At 37.6% G+C, this 21,399-nt stretch overlaps 1 protein-coding gene across 1 annotated transcript in view; it reads right to left on the bottom strand.

The window, feature by feature from the left end:
• grik3 (glutamate ionotropic receptor kainate type subunit 3) overlaps positions 1 to 21,399 on the bottom strand; it is a 182,253-nt gene that overhangs the window by 35,939 nt on the left and 124,915 nt on the right. Inside the window, exon 10 of the mRNA XM_077205783.1 lies at positions 15,105 to 15,308. Within this exon, the coding sequence (XP_077061898.1) occupies positions 15,105 to 15,308 (204 nt within the window). The remainder of the gene's footprint in view (positions 1 to 15,104; positions 15,309 to 21,399) is intronic.

Here is a 21,399-nt window from a genome sequence, read left to right as displayed (position 1 = left end):
CAGAGCCTAGTTTCAATTCGGTTCTTTGGTTTTCCACACGCAAAGCACCAGCTCCGAACCAGGAAAAGTGGTTCTTAAGTAGCACCAAATCATTGCTGGTCTAGAACAGAGCCAAGTAAGAACCACTTGCGTCAGGGGCTGGGGGCGGGGTTACCGTGACCAACAAGACGAATAGAAACTTGTGACCGCCATTTTTAAATAGCAGCTAGTCGAGCTAATAGCAGCTCGATTATAAATATCCGTCTATGTAAGTTACGGCGAGCTGCACAAACGCGTTGGACTCCGATGTATTTTGTAAACCCATGAGCATCCATAGTATTGCAACGTCCGTTATTGTTGATGGCTTGTTCGAGATGCATCGGAGCGGCGCGGACCGATCGGAGCTGCGGGAGTGTTTGGAGAACATACGACTCCTTGTGCTTTTAGATCGCTATCGCAGTGCTTTGATATCATGCGGAGATCGATCTGCGAGAAGCCGATGCATCTCGAACAAGCCTGGCGTACTGTTTGGCGCTACCGCACTAGCGTTGCTGGGCAACATGAGACGTATACAGTGACGTAAGATCTGGCTCTGTTGTGGCTCTCTAGCCGGTGGAAAGGCAAATCGGTTCTTATTAAGCTCGTCAGTCGAACCCACTCTGAACCAGCTTTGGCTCTGGCTCTGAACCAGCACCCGGTTCTTGTTGGTGGAAAAGGGGTAACAGTGATCTTACAGAAAAAAGTAATGAGTAGTGTAAAGTAACTACATGGGTTAAGTTTAGGGTTTAGGGGTAGGTTCAGGGTTTGTACCTAGTCAGTGTCATTACTACAATAAGTACATAGTATGTTCATGCGAAACAGGACTGTAAAACAAAGTGCTAGCACAAACTCAAATGTGAGATAAAACACATTCGCTAAAGCAACAGTACAGAGCATTTTAGCTGCTACTACAAGTCTTTGATTGTGATTGGTGTTTCTCAGGACTTGTACCTGAATGCTTCACATCAGAAGTGCAATGCTGCGCAAAAATAAGTCATTATAAATACATAATCTACCCATGTAATCATAATTTGAGTAAAAAGTACTGAAGTTTGTTGGTTTTCACTAGTGTTTCTTTTGGGATGGAAACTGCAGTAAACTGTATGTTTGGTACATTTTTCCAGCGAGTCTGTGTTGGAAAAGTGCGAGTTACTGCACATTTACGAGGTTGCAGTCATTTATAAAAGATTATGGTAACACTTTACAATAAGGTTCATTAGTTAACAACCTTAGTTAACATTGTAAAAATACTTCTTCAGCATTTACTAATGCTATTCATTTCAACATTTACTAATACATTATTAAAACCAAAGGTTTTATTTGTTAACATTAGTTAATGCACTGTGAACTAACATGAACAAACAATGAACAGCTGTATTTGAATTAACTAACATTAATAAAGATGAATAAATACTGTAACAAATGCATTGCTCATTGTTAGTTTATGTTAGTTACTGCAATACATTAACTAATGTTTACTAATGAACCTCATTGTAAAGTGCTACCAAGATTATTCCTTTCCTGAAATACAACAAAGATTACAAAATTTTTGTGTTGTTTTGTTTCCTAATAATGTGCACAGATTAAACTATTCACAATGAGACTCGGGATGTTTATTGAGAAAGTAAATAGAGGCCATTTTGATTTCATGATTTTCTGAAGAAAAAAAAGAACTATTACATTTGATAAAGTCCTTTGTTTGAAAAACCATTGTTCATTTTTAATGAAAGTATCTAGGCTCTGTACTGATGTTGATGCAATTACAGGCTGTATGACAAAACAGAGCAATATATAATTATAATATAACTGTTACCAGAAAGTATGTGAAACGGTCTTTCTTGTGAGAAATATAGATATGACAGCACACAAACCATCCTATCACACTCCGAAACACGGGCAGATTCACACCCCAGAGGCTCAAAGTCAGTATTGCCAAGGTGACTCAACTGTTGAAACAAGTGGCCTAGTTTCCTCGCTGTCTGCTATTCCATTCCCTCCCTCTCGATGAATCGCGAGAGCAGGGAGGCGTTCGCTCGCTGATATCTGGATGCATATTTAGAAGGTCACCATTTACATCGCCTTACCCTGCTTCCTTCCCTCCAGGGTTGGACAGGAGGTTAATGAAACCAGCTGCTCGGTGCACGCTTCACTGAGTCCTTCCCCAGAACATGATGAAACTCGCAAAGGGGTTCAGACTCTGGTTTTACAAAATACTGCAATCCAACCACCATGAACTGAAGTATTTTCATCACGACGTGATGTCCTTGCTTTCTTCTACAACACTTTCTGTGACATTTCATTGCTGTGACCCGGCCTGGTTGAATTGTATTGCCTTTCTTTGTATTGTTCCGTCTTTCCTGCAGGCTTTTGGTCTCTTTCTTCTGGACAGTGGTTATGAAAAGAGTCCTGATTGACAGACCTGAGGGCCTAAAAATATAGTGCTTTGTGTGGCTAACAAGGAGAAAGGAAGAAAACCAAGAGAAAGGAAACCTCCAGTGTGTCCACGGCCTGCAATCTCATTAAATATTTAGATTAACAACCTACGTTTTTTTTCTTTTGTCCTCTCGCAGTGACCATTCAAGACACGGACTCAAGGAAATCCCTGCTGAAAACACTAGCATGATGTGTTTTAGATGATGGAGCCTCAGTGAAGCTTCTTAACTAGTTTAACCAGCAAGACGTTCTTGGTTGCCAGCTGGAAGTTGAAATACATGCCGTTGACCCATTGTGGTAACATTAGTTTACACTATTAGTTAATGCTATATGTTGCTAAGGAATTAATGCATGATGACACAATTATTATTACTTTTTTTTGCTGATGCAGGAATCATTAATGAATGGTTTAGTTCTTCACGAGTCATTCATTAACTCATGATTATCTGTGCATTAGTTAAAGGCACACTATGTAATTTTTCGCCACTAGAGGTCGTTTATTCAAAACAAAGGCGTAGCTTTGATGACGGCTAGATTTCGCTGAATCATGGGAGTTATCGTCATTACCTCTACAGCCGGTGGAGAATACAACAGAAATCATATTCATGGATGACCGGTAATGTATTAAAGATGTATTAACGTTACGAAAGCCATTAGCAATTAGTGATTGCTAATGAGAAACGAGCACGGTAGTGGAGCTTTTATTACACAGTTTTATCATATTATATACATTTGAGTGTGTTGAAAGTTGTTATAATACTTCTTTGTGCGTTCGCGACTATGCGGCGACTATATGGCCTCGTTTACACTGCAGGTCTTGATGCCCAATTCTGATTTGTTGCCTATATCCGATTTTGTTTGACTGTTTACTGTTTACACGTTTACACGTTCATTCAATTGTGACCCATTTCCGATTCATGTGTTTACACTTGACATGAAACATCGCGCGTGCTTAATGGGGGTTCTTGCACAGATTAACGAAGCGAAATATGCTTGATGCTAGCTTTGTGATGTTTGGCGAACTTCCCATCTATCAGCATGATTTTGAGGCGGAGGAAAAAAAGGGCCATCATGGCAGCCTGCGCATGTGCTTCAGTTATTGTGTGCGAGAGAGCTCTCAGGACTGGTGGGAACATACAAAACAATCTCATGAAAGTGTGTATCTATACCATTTCATTTCTCGTGCCATTTATATGGCAAAAATAGTTTTTTGCGTGCATGATATGCAGTGTAAAGCCCTTGGGTAGGATTAGGGGTGTGGAGTGCGTGTGTATTACACACCATAAAGGGAATATCATATGCACGTGAAAACTGTGTATCATATGCACGCAAAACTATTTTTGGCGTATATTGCACGAGAAATAAAATTTGTGCTATAGATAAGGTATGGCATAATGAGCAAGCCAACCTTTGATATGTTGTGTCATCGTGTGTCCACACTCCTCTCCTACGACGACCCGATGTTCGCAGATGCGCGTCGAGGTTTCTCTCGTCATTAAACTGCGGAGACGTAGCCTAATGCCTCAGAAAATCTGATCTGCCTGTTTACATGACAGTCGCATTGGCATATATCTGATTTATTTCCACATATGAACGAGGCCTGAAACCGATCTCGAAATATCCAAATGCATGCGTTTTTTTCCTGTTTACACTGTCATAGAACACATTCGATCTGTGTCACATATTATGAGCAAAAAATCAGAATTGGGTCACATTTCACTGACAGTGTAAACGCGGCCTATGAGACACTTGTTGCACACTGCAGTGAGCGAGATCCATATTAGACATAGTAAAACATGGTACTCGTGGTAAATCAAGAAAACAAGATTTAAACAAAAAGACTAACTGTGTTGAGATGTATAGCAATGATTCGTATTCTGTCGATAAATGTATCCAAAGAGTTGCTCACCTGTCAAACAAAACACATTATATATTAAAGCATCTTTGGTGTTTTCATGGTTTCTACTAAATAAAACCGGAAATCGAAGGAAATGCGGGTATGATGACATTGACACGGTCCGTGTCCTGGTTAAAACTGCTTATTTCTCTGGACTTAAACATTCTTAGAAACATTTGGGATAATGCAAGTACACAAGTCAACAAAAATATGAAACATTGTTCTAGTGTTTTTTGGATCTAGAAATCTTACATATTCTGCCTTTAAGGCATTTTGCTATTAAGCATTAATTAATGCATAGTGAGCCCGTATCATAAAGTGTTACTAGTTATTCTTATGTTTACTTTATAAAAATCAGTGTAGATTTCACAGTAAAAGACACGTGAAGCAAGAGCTGAAGATGTATGTTTGTACAATTATACTAAAACACATTTTACTTTCTAAAAAAGTCTAAACTATCAATCAGATGACAGAAGAACTGTAGTAGATTGTGTGCATCAGGTTTAATAATGTTGATTATTTAGAAGCATGACTTGCCTCTAAAGGATCAACATGATCAAAGCTTTGGTGATTTGCGAATCAAATATGATACAGTACGCTTTATAAGGTTAACGTCATGGATATATTCCACCATCATGGTATTCATGCTGTATTAGAGTAGATAAACTGCTTTAGCTAGTATCATACAGCAATGGAGGAGGTTACCAAATTGTCATTTTATAGAAATAACTGCATTTGGATAAGAAAGAGATAATCACGCCAAAGCCACAGTAAGGTTTGAGACACAATATTAATATTCGCTCATTGACAATGGACATGTCAATATCTTCTGTGATAATCCGTTAAGGACTTTGTCTTTGCTTGTCAGGTCGTAACGAGAATGATTTAGCTTGGCAAAGTGCTCAGGACTGTGAAATGCACTAAAAGGTCCAACATAGTCCAAGTCAAAGTTAGTACAGCGAGACAATGAGCCAGCGCTGGTACATAACCTTCCGGCTTATCCACCGGAGCAAAGATTAATTACTATAACAGGAAGAAATGACATGCTAAGGCAGCCATTAATACTGGCATGGCTGGATGATTAATGAGATCATCAATTATAACTAAATCAAGTATAATAAGCCTGTTGCGTCATTTAGCGCTTCCCCACCGTGACCTTGGACCTTGGGCTCTGGAGTGGGATTTGTGGCCACTTTTAGAAAAAAGGAGAAAAATAAACTGTGATGTCCTACTTGACACAGCAGTCCTTATGACTTTAATTAATATCCAGGTGAGTATTTAAGAGGCGCTCGTTGTCTTTAGCATTACAGCTATCGAATGCTGCTCTCCACTATAAAATAAACACAACATAAATATTTAAAGCTCTTGTCTTTATTTGGACATCATATATTCCTGGAGTCTCCTGGAAGCATCTCCTATCTAACTCCCGCGAGTGATCCATAATCTCGCAGAAATCTGTCACTGTCCCTGATTATTATATAGATTATTATGATACATAATATATCCTGTGTGGCGAGCAGGATGAGGCCGGTGTCGTGACTACGGATGAGCGACTCCTGCGCGACGCACCGGTCTCGTATCTCTCACGGAGGAGCGCAAGCATAAAAGGAGAAGTGAAGACAGTGAAGAGTGAGAGAGGAACAGGCCTGGACTTAAGTTGTGTTTTGTTTATGTTTTTATTATATGTGACAGCAGTCGTCCGCTTTCGTTTTGTATTTGTTTATTTATTTATGAACATCTTCTGGAATGTTCGCCGGTTCCCGCCTCCTTCCCATAACATCTAACTACGTTACATCCTGATTGAAAAAATTGGTCGTATTTACCAACCAATAACCATACATACACAATGGGTCTCATTCATGAAACACGAGCAGAACGAATTTTTGTGTAAACCGTGTGTAAAGTGGTTCTGGCGTAAATTTTCAGATTCATTAAAATGTTCATATTTTCCAAATGTTAGTTGGTACGCAAGAAATCTACACCTGCTCCCAGCCACGCGTAAATAGTGCGCTTAACACCCGAACGTTTTGCTCATTAATAAGGCTGCATTTTAATTCACCTTAATCGGGTACATATTTACACAGCATTTTGAAAAAATATTATATATAGTAATTACATACAGTTTTTGTTATTATGAGAGCCAGTAAAAACATCTGTGATGGTGGTCCTTCTCCAGTTTTAATACGATTTTTCCGAAGTGAACTAATTCGTTTTTTGCTCTCAAGCTTAATGTCGAACCATTTTCTTCTCACTTCTGGGAATGTTCGATTAACAGATGAAACTCCATTGACTGCATATGTAATATGCTGCAAAGCTTCCTTTTTTTTTAGGACCCGATACGCCACTATGTAGGCTTGAAAATAAAATGTGGCGTTTTGAATGAACTTCTGATAATAAAACTTAAATTTCTGCATCTGAGAATTTTTTCTTTTTCATTCGCATTCATGTCATAATATGATGCCCATATATAGTTGTCAGTCGGATTTAATGGGCGGGATTTATGGTAATTGCATCCCATTTACGACTGATTGGAATACATTAACACACACACACATTTCACTATCACATCTGACGTTTACGAAGTATTTGTGAATCAGGAGAAGAGTTTTCGGGAAGGTCTCTTTACGCGCAAATCACTTGCATATTTACTCGTATATTTACGAATGTTTCATGAATGAGACCCAATGTGTGTGAAATGTGCAGACTAATGTTTTCATGAACAAATCAGGATTCATCAGTAATTTTCATACTAATTTTTATTTATAATAAAATAAAATAAAACCAAAATAAATCAAATTCTGAAACAATTTATCAACAACTGAAACATGTGAAGTATTATAGAGAGTGTATTGTGTTTACTGAGAGTAACAAAGCCAATGCCCTTTTATAGATACAGATGGGCGTGTTTTATGCAAATGACTAACCTTGTGCATCCGTTTTCAATCTTGATTTTGTTTTTGGGCTCTTCTAGAGCAGGTTTTAATGCTTCAATGTTCAAAAACACATTATTTCCCCATATTCTCCATTGTTGCAGCTCCTCTCTTCCCAGTCTGTCAGTAACGCTTTAACACACTACTAACTAACTCAACCAGGCCCCACCCCTTTATTCTGCATATGAATTATTTAAATGAGGAATATTTTGATAGGTTTGTTCCCGGAAGAAACTCGAGACTACAATGGAGGCGTTTCAGGAGTTCAGAAACACTGACACTGATATAGAGAATAACTGGAACTTTTCAGAGCTTTTGCTGCTCAAACAGCAACATTACACACTAAAGACGGATGAACATGGGAAAAAGCTGATAAGTGATTAAGTCATGTGTACGTGAAATTTGTTTTTGATGAGATGATCTCCTGTGCGTATAATAATGAATACTCAATTATTGGTGAATGTGACCCAGTGATTTTTGGCAGTGGGACGCCCCTCTCTCTGACATTTAGTTTTTGGATTTTGTTTTATTTCTACCGCATTTCTGTTTATCCTTCATTATACGGTGCTTGTTGACCTACAAAGATGAATGAAAACGTCTGACTTATTTTGATAAACCTACAAGAGCACTGTGGCGTTAAATAGATGTACTAGGGCAAAGGCGTTTGGTAATTCAGTTATGAAACCATGATTTATGAGAACACGCAGGGTGACAGCTAAAATGTATCACCCTATGATTTAATGGCACTTTATCAGCCGAAAACAACCCCGTACTAATCCGTTGTTGCTTGTTGTCTTCTGTAAATCTACGTGCCCTCGATGGATGACCCTACACACGCATGTCACGGGCAGCAATAACACACACTCATCGTGTAAAGAACAATACCGAAGTAATGAAAATTCTGTAAGAGCTAATAAAAAATACTGATGAAAATAAATTGAGCTGATAAATAACTTTGACAAGAGCCATTAATAACAGCCTCTCAGTTCCCCGTTCTCTCTCAACACGAGCTCTCAAGCAACCGAGTTCGTGTCTATAGCTGAAAATAGTCCGTGTTTCATGCAGCTTTTTTTGACATAGGCAATCAGAAGTTCATCGAAATAACTTCGGAAATCTCATTCCATTAAATAAATTTCCTTCTGCGCTCAAGTCTTAAATTGTTTTCATGAAAGGCTCAAGCTGCAACATTTGGTGAGAATCGGTTGAGAAATCACCGAGTCCATAAATCCGTCTTCAGAGATAAGGCTTTGAGTTTACTCACATGAAAACACTCTATCTAGCTCAGCCTCGTGTGGCAGGCCGAGGTCAGGTCCCAGAGCTTGTTTCTTGGTTTGCTTTTCAGGTCTGCTGATTCCAGATCAGCTTATCTATATAGACAGCAGCAAGAAGGGCACTCATCCGCAAAATGAGTGCTCCTAAAAATACACACGCACCTTCGATACTGCGCAGGCCATCTGATAAGGCTCAAGTATACTTTACACCCATTGAGGCTTAAAACATTCGTTGGGAAACTAAAACTGGTCGAATTCTCAAGAGGGATATTTATAGAAAAGCAATGATTAAAAACGCCACGAGATCACAGACAGATGAAGCTGAGAGTTGGAGTTTGGCTCTGGTAACTATTGCAAGTGAGCTTGTTTATCCATTTTGACAAGTTCATAAGCAAAGTTGTATTCGCCCGTTTAGTGTGTAACCTGTCATCAGTAAATGAAGATCCAGCAGCCCCGGTGTGAAAGCAAATCCAGCGTATCTGGTATTACCTCTGATTGTGGGCGATGAGATCCTCGTTCACACGGATCTGCCAAAACGAGTAAAAACGCTGTATTCCGCTACCATGCCAGTAGATGGCGATGTCACTTCGTAAAGAAACACCACGTATATAGACTGAACACGTCACACGCATGTGCATGATGTCAACGTTTTCACAGATTCGTGTTTTTGTATCGCTTTGAAACCCGTTTTTAAAAAAGTTTAATTTTCAGGCCCCGAAATGCAGTTTTCGTGTAAATTAACGGCCAAAACGCATAAAATGTTTTCCAATTTTAGTTGAAAACAGTTTCATGTAAACAGCGCCTCATTGTCTTGTTTGTTTCTTCTTAAATTAGACTATACCTAAAGGTATCTCACAAAATATTGAGCTACTCTAGATTCTGTTTAGTTATACTGGATGAATTATTACCATTATTAATCTATCAAAAAAAAAAAAGTGACTCCTTCAACTACAAACTCATTTGTAACACCTCACAATAAAGCCCATTAGTTAACGTTAGTTAATGCATTAACTAATATTAACTAACAATAAGCAATACATTTGATGCAGTTACATTTGTTACAAATCCATAATATTAACCAATCTTTATTTGAATTATGTATTACTAAATGTTGCTATTAACATTAGATTAATAAATGCTCTAGAAGTATTTTTAATTTTTAGTTTGTTATCCAATGTAGTTAATGTTAACAAATAGAACCGTATTGTATAGTGTTACCGATTTATTTGCTCTTAGCGATAGTTTTTATTAACCACGTCATTTTTATTAAACGAAAACTCTATACCAAAACTATAAACACTATTCTTTGTTTCATTCAAGCTGCAAATATATTAATAATCCTTTGAAACCCGTAGCATGTGCTCATGTAGATTGTAACACTAGCATTGGAAAAAAACACGATGTCATCACACCCAGTTATCACCACAACACAGTTAACACGGTTATCACTATCCCAACAGTAGTATGAAAAGTGGTTCACACACTAGTTAGAACCTCACAATGTATAACAATACAACAGACGGGTCCACTGGCTTCCAAAAAGGGCTTCGATTAGGGAAAAGGTGCATAAACGTGGAAGTAAGGGGAATATTACTCTACTGTAGTTAATCATGTCCTTTCTAGGGCCCTATGACTTCCGTGATGCAGGAAATGTGGATGGAATTGCAGAATCCAGTCATAAAAATAGAATTTGGAGTGTTATGCAGAATGTCATGGAATTTGTAATCCATGCAAATTCATGAAAGTTAGAACACTTAATCAAATCACGATATGAACGAGTATACAGTATGTGAATATCAAAGTGCATATATATATATATATATATATATATATATATATATATATATACAAGGGTGTAACTTTGGTTTGAAAAGTAGGGGGGGGGCACAAAAAGGGGGAATTTTTTTTCAGTTTGAATCCCATTTCCTGCATTTACATACATTTAGGGACTATGGTGATACAAAATCCAGGAAATAATTAAGTTTATTATAATGATAAATTCTGCCAAAAATAAGAGTAGGCTACTATGTATAACAGAAAGATTTCTTACTTTTTAATTGTTTAATAGGGGCCGATTGCCAAGACTTGATAGAATCATTTTATAAGTCAAAGTCAAAAATGTTCACCATTAATGTTTTGTGTGTAAATAAAATTGAAATTATGTGAAACCCAATTTCCACTGTAATGTAAAAACAATATAAAGACAGTGTATTTTAAATAATTGTTTAATAGAATCTTTTTTATGAATGAAGGCCAGTATCACTGATATTAATATAGTTACTGATGTCTTGATGAAAAGGATCCCCGTACCCCCCCCCCCCCCCCCCCCGCAAATTTGAAACATTTATTAGGCTTCAAAAAATATAACAACTTTTAATTTAAGTGAACTTTAAACAATCCTTACATAAACCCATAATAAATGTCATATTTACCTGTGCGCCTCCTGTCTAACAGGTACGAAATATACAGAAATTGAATAAGTTAATCAAATAGTCTGCACTGCATAAATTATAAATTAAATATAGAATAATTCTTATTAAAGCTACAAACGTTCTTTAGACAGGATCAGTGAGTAATTTGCTCTGTTCCTCTTTGTTCTTTGGTTAACTTTACTGACGGACAGAATTGGCTGCTGTCCCTTTAAGATCTGACGCTGCTGACAGGATCTTACGTATTTAATTTTCTCATTTACTCTTGACGTTCATTTACGATTTTATTTAACTCGTTTAAGACTGTTCTTGTGAGGATACAATTGACAAAACTGACGTTTTGGCATAAATGTGTGTGTGTGTTATTATTCAAGCGCGAAAGAGAACTGGATTCTGGCGCGCTGTCTGTGATGCAGACACAGACACATAGTGCCTAGATCATGGGTTCGATTCCCAGGGAACGCAGGAATGTAAATGTGTAATGCAAAGTAAGTCACTGTGGATAAAAGCGTCTGCCAAATGCATAAATGTGTAACCTTTTGAAACATGGGACTACAGTTATAGAAGATACTAAATTTGATGTTGAAAAGACGTCCACAAACCACCACATTTAGTCCCACCGACGTCAATATTAGACGTGCAAAAGACGTCGAATAAAGACGTCGCCTGGCGTTACAAAACAAGCCCTTCAGTGGACCGAAATTGGACGTCCAAAAATTACATAGAAAAGACGTCACTCTGACGTCACATTGCGCAGTGGGTAACATCGGTTGTTTTTAACTTGAAAAACGGTGTGTACTGATGTCTTTCAGCGATTGAAACAACATTTCTTCTGATGTTCATTCATGTTTATTTGATGCTATAAATGAACTAGAAGGAAGAGAACGGTATTTAATGTTTAAATTTCTTTTAAAAATGATCAAATTTGAAAGTTGAGACTTCAACATTTATATCAAAAGTAACCTGGTCTGTCCTGTCTGTCAGCGCCTTGTCAGTGTCCTCTTTGCTCCGCGATGTATTTTTCACTGTGAGATCATGGTGTGTGGTGTGAGAGGGGCGTGGCTTGTCGCTCATAGCAACAGTAACTAAAGGGGGCGGGTCAATTTAGGAAAAACTGTGCTTACTTCAAGCCACTTGTCCATCTCCTTTCCTTTTTGCTCAGTCAGACAGAAGCCCCTATCACACGTTTACATGCATCTATCGCCTAGTGTTTGTTTAGTTTAGCTGACTCTGCTGAACTCAGCTGGGATTGCCCAAAATGTGAGGATTCACTGTTGTGATGTTTTTCTCAGTGCAATTCTCTGCTGTGCTTTTTTGTTGAATAACACTGGTTGTCCATATTGTCTCAGTGCTCGCTCAACACTCATTAGTTGACTCTGTCTGCCCGTGTCAGAGCGTCCTCAGCTCTCTGCTTGAGTCATGCGGGGTTGCACACACGTTATTGCTGAGGGAGTGAAGGGTTCGAGACTACAGTCCTGAACGCACAGGCCCTGTTTGGACTGAATAATTGCCTCATGCACTGACACTGGCTCAGTAAGATGTCCCACAAATCCCTGCAATGTGGTATATACCAAATCATAGATCATTTGACATACAATTGTATTTGGATATTTCAAAAAGGTTTACAGTAAGGTTAATAGACAAACTACGATTCAAAAGTGTGGGGTCGGTAAGATAACATGATTTAATGAAGGATAAGTTTTAATGTTTTTGATTTAAATCTCTTATGCTCACCAAGGCTGCATTAAACAGTAAATACAGCAATATTGTGAAATATTAACTATTATGTAAATATATTTTAAAATGTAATTTATTCATGTGATCAAAGCTGAATTTTCAGCATCATTCCTCTGGTCATCAGTGTCACATGATCATTCAGAAATCATTCTAATATGATTTGCTGTAATATTTCTTAGTATTATCACAGATGTGCTGCTTCATAATTTTTAGGAAACCGTGATACATTTTTTTTCAGGTTTCTTTGATTGAACTGAGAGTTCAAAATAATTTATTTGAAACATTTTTTTTGTAACAATGTAAAATTGTTTTTTGTTCAATTTAAGGTATCCTTGCAGAAAAAAAAGTTCTTCTTCTTCAAAAAAAAAAGTAGTGCATATTAGTACATCAGTGGATTATATGGTGAAAAGCATTATTTTCTCAGTCACCCTAATCGTGTAACACGGTGGGTAGATATATTGTACTGACACTTGAAAACACTGAAATATATATGCTTTTAAGTCTAATTGCACCTTGCACCCCATGCATTGACTTCTTTTGCAAGGGTTTAAGAATTAAATTTACTCAACCTCACAATATCTCATATAAAGCTTGTTTCTCCCACAGAATAAAAAATAAATAAGGTAATTGTGACTTTATCTCGCAATTCTGACTTTTTATTTCAGAAATGGTGATATAAAGTTGTAATTGCGAGTTATAACTTGCAATTCTGACTTTTTTCCTCATAATTGCATGTTGATATCTCTCAATTCTGACTTTATAACAGGCAATTGTGAGATAAAATGTCAGAATTGCATGATATAAAGTCCCAATTGTGTTTTATAAAGTCAGAATAGGAATTTATAACTTGAGAGTTTATATCTCACAATTTTGAGAAAAGATGCCAGAATTATGAGTTTATATCATGATTTCATACAATTTGTACATCTTATCCTTTTTCAACTTCAGCAATACACACATACACACGCACACCCATCTCCATTTTTGACTCCTGCGGCCATAATCCGTTTGTTCCCCTGAAGGTGACTGCAGTCGGGCCGGATCTGGCCGAAGCACAGGGAAGATTAAGTGGCGCTGCAGTAAGTCACCTCTCGCAACCCTTCCAGCACCTCACCATTGACTCCCACCATATGACTTCCTCCACTAAATGCCACTTAAGCTATTACAGCTCTGCAGCCGCGGGCTTCTGGTGACCTGAGAGGGTGAGGACAGCGAAAGGGCGATGGGATGAGAATCCGGTTCCTGAGACAGGACTTACACCCCCAGCCTGACAGCACTGAGACTGGAGAGAATGGGCTCGGGGAACATCGAGGGGAATCAGCTTTCAGAATTGTCTAGTTCTGCTGACTCGGTAGAGGCGTTTAAACGTGTATTCGCTGTGGCAGCACTTGCCGCTGTGTCTTCACGGCGTGTCAATGTGATCCAGGTGTGTTCTGTCACCTTTGCGGCACGCGTTTTGTGAGCGGAAGCAGTATTGAAGCGAGCAACACGTTTAGTTAATTGCATTATTGTGTCATCTTGGCATTTTGTTTAGACATCAGAAAACAAGAAGAAAGGCTTTATTAAAGTGAAAGGCAAAATTAGGGATGCAAGAACTAGTGAGTCTGAATCAGCAGAAAGAGCATATTTGTTATTTAAGGTGCTCCTCATTCATTTTTGAACAAAAAAAAATTGGTACGAAACTTGGTAAAAGTTTTTGGCACTTGCTATGTGAACACATAAAAAACAAAACAAAAAACATGAACATGATTTTAAAAAGTTAAATGGTCCTGTTAAAAGAATAGTCACACTTTTGCTCCAAAAAAGTGAAAAAAAGTGTTTGGTGCTGCGGCCAAACCAAAATCTTACTGAGAGCATTTTTTTTTTTTTAGATATCAAGCTCAAATCTTGAACACAACTTGTTTTGATTTTTGGCTTTGATTTTCTTGCAGCTTTAGAGTAAAACGTGAATTTGCAAATATATATTTCATATAAAAATTTAAAATAGTATTTTTGTGCATTTTTCATAACAATTCACAAAAAATTCTGTTACTTTTTTTTAGTTCACTTTTTTAACGTTTTTGCACTCCAGCAATAATTTGCCACGTGTCGTCTTTGAAAAGAGATCAAACTTAAGTCTGTGCTCTAAAGCATTGAAGATTTACGATTGGAAATTACATTTTCAGGTCTATGCTCAAAACGTGTATAAATGGATTATAAATGCAGCGAAAATACAATTTATTATTAAAAGAATCCTCTAAAATTACGAAATATTAAATAAAAAAACATTATCAAACTAAAATATAGTACAATCATTTCATTGACAAAAAAAATAATAATAAAAAATGAATTCAACATTTTTGACATTTTTGAGCACCAGAGGGTTACCGCTATGATGCTGAATACTTACGTGTTCCATGAGTTCCTTAATCATCCCATTCCACTGGCCTTTATCGTCTTGAAACCCATACTTTCCGTCCTGCACCAGGTGGATCTCGTAGGAGAAACCCAGAATGCTGGCCAACTCCTTAAGCAGGTCAATACAGAAGCCCTCAAAGCGGTCATTGCCGACGAGTGCCTTGTCAGACTTCTTAAGCATGACATATGGCTCCTCCTGTACAAACACAAAATATCGAATGAGAAGCAGCTTTAGAGTTCTCATACTATTCACAACACACACACACACACACACACACACACACCTAATCGAGTACAAGTGAACACCACTGACAGCTGGTTCTGTGGGTAAAATTAGATGTTTTTGACATTATTCATACCACAAAATATAATGTTTTTACATATTTCATGTTTAAATTGGCAGGTACCCTACTAATATGTACTCTTTAGGTACTAATCTGCCATAATCTACTAATCTCTTTATGGGTAAATAAGGTACAAAGATGTAGCTTTTGAGAGGGTACCGCCCAAGTGACAACGTTTGTACTTTTTGAGTTGAGTGCATAAACATAATATGTTTATGCACTCAACTCAAAAAGTAATAAGAATAAGATAAGATTTCACTTTATTTTGATGGTCCCTTTAACACATTCGGTTTACTGTAAATATCATTGCACCTACATGTCTACTCTCTCTCATTAGAGTGTTAGTAGAGTAGGGTTAGAATAAGTTGACATGTAGTTCAAAAGTTTACATTATCTATTTCAAATCATTTGTCTGCATTTTAAGTCAAGATTTGTTGCGAAATTCGCTTTTTTTATCTTATTTTTCCAAAAACCTAGACCTTATTTTACATCGATGGCCCCTGACAATTTGTATAGGTCATTATTTTGTCCTGCCTCCTGCATTGCCTCACAATGAAGACAGCTGTGCTATACATGAAAGACCCCGAGATGTTGCTGGGATTGGCTCATGCAGGAGAGCTGGCATAAGGTACTCAAATGTTGGCTAGAGAGCAGGAGAGAGAGAAAGAGAGAAAGAGAGAAAGAGAGAGAGAGAGAGAGAAAGCACAGCCACGAGCATAGAGACATTGGTCCTGAGGGGCTCTCAAAACTGAAGCGCTGTCCTGTTCTGCTGAGCCACAGAGATAAACCCTTTCTACCCTGGGATGTTTACGAATAAAACATGTGGGCTGGTGATGTGATGTACATAGAAACACCTTCCATGAGCCAGACATTCCAAACATCCCGAATCCACAATGTAAGGCTTGATGGGAAGGCAGTTCCAGGAAGAGCGGTAACATTGGCCAAACTAGTTTTCATCATCAACATCAGTTCCTACACACAAAGAGCCATTCCCATCATCTCTAGCCATGGATATCTTTGCTAAATCCTGGCTGTTATAATCCCATTTGCAGAAGGCTACGGAAGTGCATAAACGGCATTAACTTGTACAAGATCTGTCTGTCTGTCTCCTTGCTGTTGGGCCTGGACCGGATTCGGCAACATCTGCAATGATGTTAAGTGCAATTCCTCACTGCAGAAATCCCTACCTAGTCCTCTTATACCACATGTTATTGAGATGCCCTTCAAGAGAATTGGAAAAGCATCTGATGGGGCTGCTGCCAAAACCATCCAGAATATATATTTTAAATTGCAAATTATACAACCTAATCTATGGATGTGTTCACATTATAACACCGAAATACTCTTATTATGGAAACATGTGAGTATCCCAGCTTGTGCAGGTTGCTCTACTTCAGTTTCATCTGTACTTTCAGTGGTTTAATCAGACATAACAACTAAAGCAAGCGGAGTCTTAAAGTGGGTACAACTGGGATTCTTCTGCAATATTCGTTATGTATCTTGACATCCAAGAGTTCCCTAAGCCAACAAAGGACTTTATATCTATCGAATAACTGGACACCAGCCTTGCAACTGTCAAGTCATTCCCATGGAGCGATGGGACAAGGTACGATTTTGTCATTTTATATTCAGTCAAGAAGGAGCAGAAGGACAGAGTAATGTTGCTGATTGACGATATGCTAAATGTTGAGCGTGGCAAGCAGAACACATCATCAAACTTTTCATTTTTGGTTTCTTGCTATCGTCCATTTTCTGAGTTGGGACTCATAAACTACTGGATCTACCAATCAGGGGTGTGTTTTCCAAAAGCACCGTTAGTCAACTATGGTCGCAAGTGCTGTCGTTATCAGCAGTTTAATGAGTCTGTGTTTCCCAAAACCGTAGTTATAATGAACAATCGCAAACAGCATCATAAAGTTGTGTGTTTGAAACGACAGCTTATGTGGTTAGACGCAGAGTTTCTTATTTGCATGACATGTGGATTCAATGAATCCTTATCTTTAGCCAGATAAGCAAGCTGATATTCAGAACAATCTGTATCATTTATTTAGAATACATACAAATGTAATTTATGTCTTTTAGTTTGTCAAGAGTGCTTAGAGTGCTTTAGTTTAGTCAAAACGTGCTCTAGTATGTAAGATCGAGCCTATGATTGAATCTGGAAATAAAGCAAAATAACTGCGAAAAATAGTCCTCAGATGCAATGTCCGTAATTTATACAAAAACATCTATCATTAATTTGATCTCAAACATATTCATTAAAATAAGTTATAACTCCACCACATACTTGACATCATTAACCAACGTGGTTGAACGACCAATTTGACACTGTGGTTTCGAGAAACAGTCTTGACTAGCTAGTTGATTTCTTAAACGAAGAAGTTAAGCAGCGAGTTATGTTGTTATATGGGAAACACACTCCGGGCTGGGACTGAAAGTGGAAAGAGAGGAACCAGCAATGTTCTGAGATGACATTCATTTGGACACACAACTTTGTTTTTAGCACTAAAAAAGAAGAACATAAAATTGTGATATGTCACACCACAAGTTTCATTCTGTTTTGAGAATGGTTCTGTTAATGCTGACGGGTTACTGAGAAGGAAATTAGTCCTTGAAAAATCAGATACCTTGACCTTTGCCATTTTTCGTAATGGATACAGATAAAGATGTTTTAATGAAGCATTATGTCAGTTATTTCAGGATTGCTCAATTTATTGCTTGCAGTGCTTCTGATCAAACTCACTCAAGGTGACCTTCACTCTCTGGGTTTCATCAAACATAATGTGACACCTTTCTAGCCCTAACATCATTCGTCATTTTAGTCAGAAGAGACAGAACAAATGACACTATACAGACAGGACAGAAAATGCAAAGTATTCAGCTGGCAGCAGAAAAGAGGACTAAAACTCCTGCACGTTCATCCTCGGATTGAATTTGAGAATAGGTTTCATTGCAATTCTCTGCCCTGACCAGACTCCTTGATGATAACAGATGCTTTACAGTGTTGTGAACAATCTTTCAAGTGAGATTTGTCCAGATCTGTGATCTGTGCATTTTGAAAAGACACGGGTTTTTCCATGCCAATACATTTGAGACCAGTTCTACATGTCACACTGGAAAGTTTTCCCAAGTACGATTTCAGAACTCTCAGAAACGTTTGAGTCAGTCAAAGAAATAGTCCAATTACACAAATTCTTGCAATAGCTGGCATACATTCAGACACGGTTCATCTTTATAATGACGTACAATCTAAACAAAAACTGAACTGTTTTCTTGGGACAAGAATATTTGGACAAAACATCAGGTTGGTACACATGGCATACTGCAAGTTGTCATGTTTTGTTTTGTAATCTAAATCATAAGTTGTCAATCCACTGATGAGCCAAAAAATGATGACCTGTCACAGATGAAGCGAATATTGTTGATCATTTCCTAATAAGGCCACATATTAAGTTCTGAGTAAATTAAAGGGTAATAAAATGATCAGTTCTTGTAATCAACTTGTTGAATAAAGGAAAAATTGGCAGGAATAAAGATGTGAGCAACTTTGACAAGAGCCAAATTGTTATGGCAAGGCCACTGGGTCAGAGAATCTCTGAAGACCAATCAGAGTGTCTATGATGACCCCTGTCCACGATCAAAATTGCCTACAATGGCCATGCGAGTGTACGAACTGGACCTTGGAGCATCGGAAGAAGGTTGCCTGGTCCGATGAGTCCCATATTCTTTGACATCACTTGGATGGCCGTGTGCGCCATTTACCTGGGAAAGATGGCACCAGGATTACTGTGGGACGACGACAAGCCGGTGGAGGGAGTGAGAAGCTCTGGACAATGTTCTGCTGGGAAACCCTGGGTCCTGCCATTCATGTGAATGTCAATATGAATCATGACTTCTCCCTAAAGACTGTTGCAGACCAGGTATACCCCTTCATGACACTGGTGTCCCCTGGTGGAAGTAGCCTCTCTCAGCAGGATAATGAACCCTGTAACACTGCACACCTTGATCAGGAATGGTTTGAGGAACATGATGAAGAGTTCAGGGAGTTTCCACGGCCTCCAAATTCCCCAGATCTCAATCCAATTGGGCATCTGTGGGACGTGCTGAAACTTTGTAGACGCTGTCCAATTATCTTGATCAAAAAGTTTGTGTGGCCAAAAATAAATAAATAATAATGATACATACAAAATCTATAACAGTTTTTACCATCTGCTTTAAGCCCCCAGTCTGTAATATTCCCTAAGGTTTGGTAGCAAATCCAAGGTTTTTAATACTCTCTCCCTTTTTTTTCTACATGAGGAGTAAGATAAAGGAATCAGTTACATGGAGTAAGTATGAAACTGAAGAAGTTTAATAAAAGCATGGCAATGTTAAATGATTCCTTCATCATTTGAGCAATGACAACAGACAACAATCTATGATAATATTATATTTTCACCAGGTCCAGAATTAGATTAGGGTGAAGGTCAAGCTTCGGCTATCTCAGCACCTGTTTGTGGTATTTCTGAAGGAAGTTTTGGGATGTTGAAACACCATAATTTCTATCTATTTCTATCATAATTATTATGTGTGCTAGGTTATTATTCACTCGTATTCATAGTTTGTTTTTTGTTTTTACACTTTTGGCTGACACTTATTCAATACCCCTGTTTAATGCTTAAAAAGGGAGGGGAAATTATCTTAATATAACAAAACCCATCGCTACTAGAAAATCACTGATTATATCCTATCAAGACCTTAACTCATAATTATAGCCTTGCAGCTCAATCCACGTTTAATAACAGTGTTTATCCCTGTTGATAACTCATATGCTTGTCCAAAATAAGTCCACAGAGACTGTTGTCAGTACCAAAATATCCCAAACATCTGTGAGAATGTGTTGAATGCAACACACATTTATTTTAAGATGTGTCATTTGTGCTATTTTCTGGAAAATGACATTGGGTAAAGCAGATTTTCACCCAGAATGCATCTGCCTGTAACAGCAATAAATTAAGGCTACATGTCTATGATAAATCTCTGAAAATATATTATGGAGGGAAACCAAATTGGAAAGGGTCAGGGCATTATCCGAAACTTGAGCTGATAGAATTACTTAAGGTTCAAGGGTTAGTCGTACAAGATCATTACTTATTTTTAAGGCTGTCAATAAATCAAAATTTTAATCAAATGTATTGCATCATTGGCATATTAAATAATCAACTGGACTGCAGTTAGGATATAATCAATATTTGCTTAGAAAATCTGTACTGTGTTAAACTAAAACTATTCAAATACATTAAATTGTTTGTTGCAGACAAAAAAAAAATCATTGATCGACAATATTCATTACAAAAAGTGGCTTTAGAAGTCAAAGTTTGTTTGTTTTTTGAACATAAGCCTAGACAGTTGCTATCAAAGTCCGAAGCAACTATATTTTGCAAATGAGTTCAGTATGCCCTACTTTTTGTCTATTTACACCGCCTTGTTGGGAGAGGCTATTTACATGAAGTCTACCATTGTCATTTTAAGCCAGACAAAATTACAAACGAAACACAAAATTTACAAAAGGCAGGTGGGATCAACTGTTGACGAGTTTGAATGGCGGGTTTTTAAAATAAAAAAAAATTAAAAAAAATATTGTTTCTAATATACTGGAAATAAAGCAGCTAATAGTAATTTATTAGTAGGGATAAAGTGTTTATCGGGTAGGGTTAGCAGTACAAGTATAAGATGGCATCCATTAATAATTGTAATAAATATAATCATATGCACTGAATATCTTGTTATTACTGCATACTGTTTTATAATGTACTATAGTAAACTGAGGTGCAAGTAGTATCTGCCACTATTTGTACTTAGTATGAATAACTAATTACACTATAGTGCAAAGAAAACACTGCTATTTTCACTTGGTGTAAATAGAATTTAGCACAATTTGTACTTAATGCTAATAGCCTCTGC

This window comes from Siphateles boraxobius, unplaced genomic scaffold, assembly GCF_051911475.1.
Source record: "Siphateles boraxobius isolate OS27281-9 unplaced genomic scaffold, OSU_SipBor_1 12, whole genome shotgun sequence".
Taxonomy (NCBI): domain Eukaryota; kingdom Metazoa; phylum Chordata; class Actinopteri; order Cypriniformes; family Leuciscidae; genus Siphateles; species Siphateles boraxobius.
The sequence above is the reverse complement of the archived record's forward strand: the minus strand, read 5'-3'. Positions and strand labels throughout refer to the sequence as shown.